This window comes from Netta rufina (assembly GCF_964035555.1).
Source record: "Netta rufina genome assembly, chromosome: 8".
NCBI classification, from domain to species: domain Eukaryota; kingdom Metazoa; phylum Chordata; class Aves; order Anseriformes; family Anatidae; genus Netta; species Netta rufina.
Genome location: NC_140131.1, coordinates 26,313,621 through 26,325,722, shown reverse-complemented (window position 1 = coordinate 26,325,722; position 12,102 = coordinate 26,313,621). Strand labels below are relative to the sequence as shown.

General features: G+C 40.9%; 1 protein-coding gene across 4 annotated transcripts in view; it reads right to left on the bottom strand.

Moving 5' to 3' along the window:
* The window catches only part of CAMSAP2 (calmodulin regulated spectrin associated protein family member 2), a gene marked incomplete at its 5' end in the record, with an annotated part of 79,240 nt that extends 67,542 nt beyond the window's left edge, over window positions 1-11,698 (bottom strand). For all 4 annotated transcript variants that reach the window (XM_084291083.1, XM_084291084.1, XM_084291085.1 and 1 more), the window contains 2 exons: window positions 135-394; window positions 11,560-11,698. In XM_084291083.1, the coding sequence (XP_084147209.1) occupies window positions 135-394; window positions 11,560-11,698 (399 nt within the window). The remainder of the gene's footprint in view (window positions 1-134; window positions 395-11,559) is intronic.
* Between the last annotated feature and the right edge of the window lie 404 nt (window positions 11,699-12,102).

The following is a 12,102-nucleotide window of genomic DNA, read 5'->3' as shown; positions in this document are numbered from 1 at the left end:
CCTCCCAGTAATGAAATGCATTTGGAAAAAAAAAAAAACTGTAACAAAATGATGCATGTTAAAAAGAAATAAGTATGCAATTTTGGGGAGTACACAGAAGAAACGTAGTAAACACGTAAACTTTAAACACTCACCATCTGAATGGGTTTTTTGTGAAGATCTCGTTCAGTCACCAATTTTTCTTGGTCAGTGACATAAAGGCCTTTTTGTGCCAGAGCTTGTATAACCGCATCATGACCTAGAAGTGGTTTTGCAGCATCACTCTTGAGAATAAGGCTCCCAGCACGACAGTAGAGTTCTGCAGACAGCAGCAAGTTAACAACAGGTGGTTTAATGTGCTCCTGGTCATATTGGTCTGTGTAAAATGGTTCTCGCAGTTCTTCTGGAACATTTTCTACCAAAAAAGAAAAATGAATAAAACATTTGTCAGTATTAGAAAGGATAGGTATAGCACTAATTCTTGTTTGGTTTGTTTTTAAGCATGTGGACTCCAAATTATGTCACAGAAAGCACCTTCAAGGGAAGGCCGGAACCATTACTCAGTAACTTTGCATACAAAGGTAACAGTTAAACAATATATAGAAACTTAAGGAAAAATTCAAAGAGTTCCACTCTGCGAAGGCCACACCAGAAGGCCAACCTGTGGTTTACATTACCATTAATTTCAGATTTTCTGGCGTTTCCAAATACATGCTCAAACATCCTAATTCCCTTCAGCACAATATTATATAGGTCAGACATTTAGAGACAAAACAATGTCCATTCAAGAACAGAAAAACTGTCTGTTACTGTAATAAAATGGAATGGAACATTTGAGCAAAGATTAATTCCTGAGGCAAAAAGGGAAACTTCCACTCAGCAGCCTTCTAGGTTTTATATATGCGTATTGTGCTGCTTATGTCAAAGGTTATGCATCACAGAATGACAATCCAGCAGTTACACATAAATAAGTGAGTGTTTTAATGAAATTAAAATGAAAAAAAAAAAACAAACAAGGAAAATTATAGGTATCCTTCTGACAAAATACTGAAGTATTATTTGTCTATTTATGTTAGTGCTTCTCTTTCAATAGTAGATTTTTTTCTTTTAAAATTAACTAGCTTAGAAAGCTATGCAAAATTCTTTCAAGTTTATACTGCGATTTTAACCCCAAAATTGGCAGTCCAAGATGATCTGTAACAGTTTTTCCAAATACTTTATAAAGCCTAAGAGGGAGTATACTTCTTGCTGTCTACCACAAATGCAATAGTTACAAATTAATTCGATATGATATTAAATCAAGTAAAACAAATCACCAGTGATGGGGAAAATAACTTGGACGTCATTTCAGACTTCAAATTTCTAGAGATATGCACTGCAAGATGCTCCACATCCCCCTTTAAGAATTTCACTCCACATTGTTTTAAAATTAGTTAAGCCAAGAGCATTTATGAGAGAAAGAGCATGTGATTCCTTCCCTGAACCCAAGTGGAAAAGCCTATTTAATTGCTGCAAGGAACAAAGCGTGTAGGAAAACAGTGATGCAACTCCAGGTTTCTGTCCAATTCCCATCCCCGCCGCCTTCAGCTGGCTAAATGGCTACACAGACGAGATTTGAAGCAGAGGGTGGAGTAAACAGCCCAATACGGGTGGAGCAGGAGAGACAGAAAAACCCACAGAACATGCCATCACAAGATAATAACAGATTATCTTCTTCCTCATACATATTCTATTACTGCCCATGTGCTCCCATTAAGGGCTCCAGACGAAGAGCTGGCCGCCTTCTAGCCAAGAAAGGGTAAGACAAACATCAGACCTTCTCTGAGTTACATGGGAAGTTGGGCTGGGGTGGTGGTGGAAATGAGTAGATCAAATCCTTTGTGATTTCTTAGAAAGCCTAAAAACTTCATTACCATATCAAACAAAACCTTGAGGCAGGAGCAGTTAGATACACACAAACAGCAGTTACGCACTCTGTGCTTTAGATTCAGAACAATGGATTTTAAGACTGAAAGTTTGAAATTCAGATTTCAAGTCCCAAAATTGAGCCAGAGGAGAAATCTTAAGATAGGAAACAGCAAACCCTTTGCCTGTGAGTCTTTACTGATCTTTTATCTCTGAAACATACCTGAAAGTGACAAGATGCATTAAGTGTATTTGTCATGGAAGAAGGACATCCATTGCTGGGGTTTAATAAGGAAAAAACCAATACACTAAAATCAAGATGATAGCTATCAAAGACAAATAGATTTTTTTATAAAATATTTCTGTATTTGAAAAATAGGGCAACAGAGAAAAATATACTTATGCCATTTCTTTTTTTTCCTTGGTGGTCACAAAAATGAACCCAGAATAGAACCTTAATGGTGTTCACGAAAATAAACTTGGAATTAAAAATTATTGGAGAAACAAAACATGGACAGAAGGTGCTACCACGAGACATGGTGACTGCAGACATATTCTGAAGTTAAAAAAAAACAACAAAAAAACACAACAACAAACCATTGTGAAAGCGTACACCTAAAGAAGCCCTGCTGTAACAAGATGAAAACCTGTTTTCAGAAAGAGTCCCCTAAGTTTTGCACACAGGAAGATATGCATTTCTTCCCCACTTCTAATGTGTGTATCCGACTGCCTGATGCCAGACTGGATCCTGCCAGAAGATTTGGACTGGAGGCTAGCTTGTGACAGCTAAGGAGCACAGCGCTGGGCAAAACACAGCAGCTCGATGTGGGGGGAGCTGCAACCCGACAGCTGTGCCTAGCACCCTGCCACAACCACCACGGGGCCAAAAGCTATTAGCAGCAGCGCCGGCACGACTGGAGAGAGTGGAACTGCCCCGTGAGGCAGGGCAGTGCCCTAACACTGATGCCCATTATGTGCATTTCAGCAGTCCCTTTCCTTGCCCAGCTGACAAGAGTCCTTCATATTAAGCTGGAACAGTAAGTAACAGTTTCATAATCAATAGTGTCGCACATTCTGCCACAACGTACCATTGACCTTGGAGTTTGTGGCAAAGAAGAGTGATTATATTAGAGATATATGGGTGATTATGTCAGAGATATGAGGGGACAGTGAGTGCGGGCCTCAGCCTGTGAGGAGCCGGGGATGTGCTGCGGAGGCTGGGAGGCCCGGCCTGCAGCGCCCAGTGGGCACCTCACGGGCACATGGACTCAGGCTGTTCCCAAACCAGGCAGCAGTCACAGGCTGCCACGAGGGAAATCTCAGCTCAGCATGAGGAGAATTCTCCCCAGGAATGGCGGCCAAGTGCTGGAAAAGGTTGCCCAGGAGGCTGGGAAGCCGCCACCTCACAGGCTTCAGGCCTCCATGCGTCAAAGCCCTGAGAGGCCTGAGCTGGCTTGGGAAACAGCTCTGCTGGGAGCAGAGATAAACCACAGCTCCAGAGAGCACTCACACCATTCTTCTCCTCTGAAATTGTCACCAGGATCACAGGTTGCAGTTTCGGAAGCCTGTTCTTGATATCGATTGATTTTTATTTTTAAAAAAGTTCTCTTTAGAGAAGAAAAACATGAAAGGATGCATTCCAAGCTTTAAAATAAACAAGGGATGTTTGTAAATGAAATAATTCTAGCTTACCTTTCAAGTTTAACAGTTAACTTTAGAGGGATGGAATTACCTAAAAGTAATTCATGGCTACTAGCCCTGAATTTACCTTTAGAAAGGGCTTTATTTAAAAAACATACACACAACTCTGCTCAGATGAATTACTCCTTGAGACAGTGTCATGTCCTTCTTGGGAGAAAATTATTCATTATAATGTGGAAAGTCTAAGCTTTCTCTAAAAATTAACTTTTTTTTGTGGTAAAATTTCCAGATTTCCATATAGACTAATATAATTCCTGAGTTACATGACTACAAGATTATGACAGTGAACAACTCCAGGTTTTTGAATGCTTGCATTCAGGAAGCGTACACACTTGAAAAAGAGGCCTTTTTGATGGAGGCTTCTATTCCAGAAGATAACATAAACAAGTTAAAAATACTAGGGCTTCCCTATTCTTGGGAGCCAAAGGCCACATTAAACCTCAGACTAGAAAATTTCCATCTCTACAGGTTACTGACTTCCACCAACAAGCACATTAAGAAAAAACTACTTGTAAAAGGCTTTGAGATTTAACAAAGATTTATTCTGTGAAAGTTCTGACTAATACCTTCAAGCACTTCCTAGCGCAAACCTGTAGATGAATTTATGCCAGCTCTTAATGGACTCAATCACTTGGCAGTTTTCTGCAGGCCAGCAAAGGTATGCCTTCGCCATACGGTATCAATGTAAGTTTCTGCCATTCAGACTCCACTTGCTAATGTGCCACATTGCCATTTCGACACAGAGTAGAGCTAGAGCCTTCATGAAAGTCGAATCCCTGAGGACCAAGAACAGGCCAGGAAAATGAGATTTATATAATAGCTTTTGATGAATTTTCATAGCTTCCTCATGAAACTCTTCCTCATCTTATTAGATGAGGAAGACACTTCAGTTTGCCGTTGTGTTTTGGAGGGGCCTTTGATTTGCTCTGCCTGCCACATTCTTTGCTGTTCTTGATTAACTTGTGCCAAGGAGCAACTACCTAGAAGATCAGCTTCTACAGACTTAGGGCAGACTGACTTTTGCTGTCACAATTCTTACCTTTCTCCACTGCAACTAAACTGAACTTGAGAGATACTTGTTTATTTAAAGTATTTCTGTGAAAACAAATCCAGGCCCTACCCCCATCTCTAAATACCACAAAAATAGACTGCTAGTCCACTCCTTGGGGAGCAGCTCTGCACTCTGAGCATGCAGTTCACATAACATTCTGAGGGTGTCTTGCTGATGAGCCATCATGAAATAAAAACACAGAAGCCCTGCCACCCTCAAACACAGCAACTGAGTAGCTTCCAATACCTACAGGCTTACCCTGACAAAAAGCCTACAGTCCTCAGTTCTGCCTCACGCACTGAATTGGAAAACAACTCGTAAAGATATAAAGGGGTTGAGTACATTGCAAGCTATTCCTCACCTTACATCTCCTGCTTTACCAATTGGAACACGTCTTTTTGGAAATCTTGTGCAAAGAAACTCAACAAAAGCCATTTGTCTGTGGATGACTATTTTGAACGAAGGAAGAGAATTATTTTCTCTGTCATGATGACTGCTTGAAGAAGAATACAACAGAAGGTCTGATCTTTGTATGGAAAAAAATGTTTTATAGAAGACACGCTATCGAACAATAAGCCAAATATATTTTCTTGCAACACAGTATTGTTTTGAAGAGTGCTAGTTATATCAGATCTAAATTTCAGGTATAGTGTCATTGAGGCTTTTTTTTTATTATTATTTTTTATAGGGGTCGCAGTTTCTAGAAAGATTTCTTATCTCAGACGCAAAACAAAACAAACACCACAAAGTAAACAAAACAGACTCTAACTTCATGCCCCATCCAGACCTCAGTTATTTTTCTGGAGCGCTGAGCATCACGTAAGAAAAGCTGTTCTGGGCCACACTACTTGTCTAGCCTGTCCCATATTCTGTCTTCAGTAGCACAACAGGAAATGCTCACCAAGCATACAGGAAAAAACGGGAAAGTGTAACATCCGCTTTACCAACACCTGCCTATTTATTCAAGTTCTGATAAACCTAAGAATAACTTAAAATTACCCCTGGAAGTAAAGGGATCAACTCTAACTTGCATAAATACCTTCAGAACTTGATTTCAGAATGGGTGAGATACAAGAAATAAAGATAATCCTATAGTTATAATCCCATCACACTCATTTGGCATCTTGATAACAGATCTTTATTGTAACTGTTTTAAATAAAGGATTACTTCAGAAATTTAGAGATAAAAAGATTAAGTTACTTCTTGAACTTAAGGACCTCAAACCACAAAAGAAAACTTTTTGTCAGCCATAACTACACAGACAGGAGGTGAAACATCTACCTCGGTGTCTGTACTACAGGCTCTCTTAGCTTCTAATTGAGGAAAATAAAATGGTTAAGAAACTGCTAGAACTATACAACTCTTGCATTAGGCAAACACATTTCAACTTTGTAGCAAGGATCTCCCATTACTACCGCCTGAACCAGTAATGATGTACTTTTGGGAGGGAAGGGGGGCGGGTTGCTTAATTTTTCTTGCAAGCCTGGAGGGATTTTCACCCCCAGCAGTATTTTCTGGACTGTGATCACCAAAAGCATTCATTCAGAGCCCTGGGTTTGCCAAAGCAAGTGGATAAAAGTTACTCATTTCTGCAACGGCATCGTATCCAGCTCTGCTCATTCAAGTCCCCCAGGTAGCTAGAAAAATGAACTTACAAGAACATCTCATATGGGAAAGCTGAGAAGTTCCCAATTCACTTTCCATGGACAGATAGTCAGAATGAGAGCACCTTTAAACATGGAGTCACTAAATTAACCCAACCAACTATCCTAAATCACTGAAGGAATGAAGCTAGAGGACTGCTGTAGTAGTGGCAATTATCGTTGAAGAATATAAAAGGGAAGTATACTTCATCTTGTCACATAGATGAGCATTTCGTTAGCCTCTTCACATCACCTTCTGCAGGCAGGCACTTCAGGTTTAATGACAGCTATGCTCCAGGTAGGCTGGATAACATCAAGTCATTGAAAGAATAGATCATAAACTCCCTTACCTGGCGTTTTATCATGTAGTAAGAATCCTAACAACTTAATAATTCATCTTCCATACTTCTGTGTATGCACAGTCTATAACTACAAATGACTTTGGCAAACCTGTTAAGCTCAAAAGCTCATTTGCTTTTATTTACTTAAAAAAAATAAAATAAAAGAAAAAATCTACAATCAAACATTCATTCATTAGACATTTCATTAGACAGAAATTAGGGATACAATAAACTTCAAGTAGACCATCACAGTCGATGATTAGTCCAATCAACTGATTCTAGTAGGATTGACCAAAGTATCAATTTGTCAGTAAATAGTTTAGAAAGGTGAGAAAAAACATCATGATACATACATACATACATATATATATATATAAAAAAATAAAAGGTTATCCTGGCAAGAATCCCTAACGTCTGCTTTTATACTCCCAACTCTTGTGCAAGTTTTAGCTAGCTGTCAAACTGAGCCAGAGTAAAGAAATGAGTTCTGCTAAGGAAAGATGATGAGGCGTTCTGGCCTGCAACAACCAGCACAGCAAATGAGAGTATTTAGTTAAAACTTGCTTCTGTCAGACACACAATGTGCATTTCCTCCCTTCCTGGTTCGACTGGCAACATCTGCAAACAGCAGTAAGTAGCAGCATATAATCAATTCTGAACATATTAATCATCAGGAGCAAGCTATTTTTAAGTTTCTTGGCTAATGTTTAGTTGCAAATGATGCAATTCATAATCTACTGCTTCAGACACCTATAGGTGGCAAATTGGATGTTGAAAGCCACACGGACTATTCTGTTTTGACTGCAGAAGACACTCAAACTGAGGTTTAGCGCAAGCACTCAGACCTGTGCAGCTTTTATTTAGCTTCAGTCCTGTCAAAAAGAATCATGCTAAGTCAGTGAAATTTATTACTGTGGCAGCATAACATGTTGTGTGGATAGCAGAAAAGCAAGAGGTTTAGCTTGACTTTAAAATTGTTCCCATAATATTCTCAGAATCATAAATGTCAGAGAGTCTTAACTTAGAAACTAAAAATTGGATGCAAAGCTGGCTGAAAAAAAGAGATATTCAAAAACTATTCAGAGGTTCCCTACCAAATTGGAAGAACGTATGGTTCAAGGTTCAAGAATGAGAGCTTTCATTCACACTGGCCAAGGTTCTAGAGAACTGATTCCAAGCTCCAAAGGGATTAAAAGCATTTTGGAAAACAAAATTATAATTCAAGATGATTTTGATTAGTGGAAGAAGTGGTTTGGAAATAGGATGCAGTTATATAAGTATAGCTGCAAAGCAGGAACCTACAACCACACGATTACAAGATGGGAACAACTGAGTAGGCAGTAGTTCTGCAGCGAAAGATATGGAGCGATAGTGAATCACAAATTGTATGAGTCAACAATTCTAGGCTGATGCAAAAATGACAAACATATTCTAGTGAATAAAAGAGAATATTATAGGTTGGAAAGATGAGGCAATTTTTTTCAAATCTACCCTGTAAATTTGGCAAGGGCTTAGCTGGACAATTAGATCTAGGTTCGTGTACAGCATTCACGCTGAACAGGATCACAGAAGACATGATGAAGAGGAAAAAAAGAATCCAGAAAAGCTTGACTTAAAATGAATTTGAAAAAGGCTTGTTTTGTCTAAACTGCAGAACAGAGAGGAGATGATGTCTTTATTATGAGAAAGGTGTTATAAAGAGGTAAGGCGTCCACAGTCCTCACATCCACCAGCAATAAAACAAGGAAGTAATGGATTTACAATGTGGCAAGAAGCACCAAGATTATTATACTCTTCCAAGATCTAGAGATATATAAGGATTCAAACTGACTACCAGACATACAATGGAATCTCTATAATTACAGATTAAAAACAAAACAAAAAAAGGACCCAGGCTAAACAAACATCAGGAATAATGTATATTTAGCTCAGCCTATCTTCAGGATGCTGGACAGAAGAGCTTTTCCAGCTACATCTTCTGTGACTACAGCAGAGTGAGAAGACAAAACCTCACACTTGAAAAATGATGACATTCACTTTTGTTGTTTCAGAAAAAACAGATACAGAGCAAAACACCAAGACCTTTTAAAATTTATTCTTGTTAATTAGATTCTTTTTAATAAGATCAGTAATTATTATTATATTTTAAGTCAAAACATATAATATCATCAGCACAATTCAAGCACTCCTTTGGAAAGCAGTTTTTCTATACTCAAATAGTTAACTCCCAGCATTGGGAGCTAATGCTGAAATTGAGTGCTTGCAGATTTCATTTCTAAGGTGAAACATTGCCCCTCAGTTACTGCTAGCTGTGTCACTAAAATCATCACAAAATGTTATCACAAAATGTTTAATCTATCCTGCACTAACATGGAGATGCTTTTTGCAAAACAAAACAAGAACCATCAAGATACAAAACCCTAGACTGTCAATACATAAATATGAATGCTGTCTTCAGTCAGTATTTCTTAAAAAAAAAAATCTTCCTATAAAATATTCTTCAAACAAGATGCCTTCAAGATGTTAGTGTACTTACTCTTATAAAGACAGCTTACCAGCAAGACAACTTACTTTGACTTGGCTATGTTGTCAGCCAGACTGTTCTCACAGCTTCACGGATAACAACACACAATCGGTCTCTGGTTTTCGATGCAGATAACAATTATCAACCACCAAAAGTCACTGCTACGTCTTAATGGATGCTCCATATTCCAGAATTCTTCTTCAAGAGAATTCTCTTCACAACTCCTACTCAAGCTTTACCCAACAATTTTGACTGTACTTCAATATGCTTTTAGGAATGCAAAACATGCCCACTGGAGCTGAAAGATGTACCCATCTGATATATAAAGATATGGACTTCTCCAGTGGATCACAGCAACTTATGTCTTTCATTAATCCAAGTGAACAGCAATCATTTCTTGCAGAGAGGGTGGGGAAAAATCCTTCACTTCCCCCACCCACTCACGGAATTCCAGTATTTCAAGGATTAAAAAAAGAAATAAAATGTGGCCTCTGTAAGCACTCTAATAATCCTCTGTAATTCCTTTGTATGAATGCATATAGTGATAGCCGGCAGGAGACGTGGCTGAGGTTGTGATCTAGTCTGAAGAACTAAAACAAATAGTTTAAAAAATCCAATCCTGTCAAACTTCCTTCCTTCTTGGAAGAGGTGAAGGTCAGTTCTTCTGTTTCTCTCCAAGCATAAAGGAAGCGTTTGTATTGCAGACATGTAAGTCTCGTGTACCGTTTGTCCCTGCTTTAGACAGGAACTCTGAAGCTACTAGTGATATTAACCAGATAGAGGAACCGTGAGAACAGAAACACTACAAGTGCATTTGTTTAGCTCTCCTCTTACCAGTTAGGTTATGGAATTATTTAGGGGGCAAAAGGAGTGATCACCTCCTCTAATGATGTCTCATTTGTGTGTCTCTGAACCACCACAGTAACAAGGAGCACAAGAACCTGTTTTGGATCACGCTTTCCATAAAGTGTTAACTGACAAGTACCCGGGAGGTTGCTTTACACATCCAATAACAACTCCACCAAGGTGAACCAAGACATTTCAACCACAGCCTGAGAATGTGTCCAACTCCAATAGCAAAAGCTTTTCAGGTTAGAATGCTGGGTTATGCAATTGCACAAGCACTGTGCACCCAACACCCCACAAATACAGCCTATAAAGCCGAGCTACTCAAAAAGATCATCATCTCTCAACACCTAGGAACAAGGACTTGAAGAATTATCACTAGTACTATTTCCCTCTTATGCCTGCAAAGCTGATAAAGCCTTATACAAAAGCATTATGTACCTCCTCAGTTTTACAAAGGAAAGTAAGGAATACTTACTGGCAAGTTTTTATAATGGAAAAACATCAAAGTACTGTTTTCGTTTCTCATGTGATGAATATGCATTTCATTTCAGTAGTCACTGACCTTAGCAAAATTTCACTGGGTTCAAACACTTTGAAAGCAGCTTTTTGGAAGCCCCATGTCAAATATCATTGGTTCCCAGGGGCATCATAATGGCACACCTTTAACCCTGGTGAAGTATGTGAAACAATGCTCTGGCCTTAAATACAAAAGCCACAAAATTCCAAAAGGAGGGACCTTTTCCTGTTATTCTACACAGGAGAGGGGTGAAAATATAGACTGCGAACATTTAGCTCACCTTTCAAAGAAAACCCCTGTTTTTAAATCATAGAAAACCAGACGATTAATATACGACAGCTATAAAAACAAACAACAACAACAACAAAACCACCCAGCCTGATAAGTTTTCAAGATGCCTTCCTCAGAAGACCTCTGCAGCCTGGTGTTCCTCAGCGCCTGACAGCATTTCAAGGATAGGATAATAGCTCTGGTATTCCTCAAGGCCCGGGATTTCCGAGACCCCGAAGTGTCGCCTCTCAGAGGCATTACAATCAGCTCTATTTACACTCGGACAAGGAAAGCCTGCTGTACTCTGCAGGCCAAAACCCGGCATTAAACGCTTTTCCCCCAAATCCTTCTTATTGCTTAACCACTCAAATGGCTACAGGCTCCTGGCACACACGTCAAAACTGCAGCGCACGTCCATTTCCATCGCTAACCCTCAATTCAGCTCTCCAACACCCAAACACAGGCTTGTTTTGCTGGCTTGTTTTTGTTTTTTTTTTTTTAATTTATTTTTGGCCTTTTAGAAGCGTGACCCCGGGAAAAAAAAATAAGACAAACCACGATTTGTAGAGTTCAAATCCTAAAATAAAATTACACTGGCTGTAAAATACACGAAAATACTGAAGGAGGCGGCGGTGCTGAGGAGGCCAGAAGGTGATGAGGGGAACAAGAAACCCCCCAGGACCGAGCTGCCTCCTGCCGCCCCTCGGCAGCTGCTGGGGAGCGGAGCCACCAGGCAGGAACCAGCATCAAAGGCCGGGAAGGAGCCGACGCCACCTACCTGTCCCAAAGGCTTTGGCCACCAGCCAGGCGAGATTACAGGCGATTTTGGCTCGGGAGAAATCATAATGGTCGAAGGGCTTGATGGCGGGCACGATGAAAGTCTTCCTCATCTCCTTGGCGTCCGCGGCATCCCCCATCTTCCTGCAGGACCCCTGGCGGCTCCCAACTTACATGGTTGATCCTCCTCCTCCTCCTCCTCCTCCTCCTCCTGCAGGAGCAGCCGAGGGCGCGGAGCCCAGCTGGCCGTGCCGGGCTAACGCCGCCTTCCTCCGCGCAGGAATGTGGCAGAGCCCGAGCGTCCCCTTCCTCCTCCTCCTCCTCCTCCTCCTCCTCGCTCTTTGTCTCGCTTCCCTCACGCCACCGCCCCCCCCAAAACCGGCCGCCAGCCCCCGGCTCGGCCCCGACAGCCGCCGGCCGGGCCCTGCCCGGCCCCGAGATGTCAAATCGCCGGCTGAGCGGCCCCCGCCCCACAAAACGCAGCGACCCGCAGCGAGCCGGGAGCGGGGCCGGCCGCCCCCCGCCGCCCCTCAGCCGGGCGCTG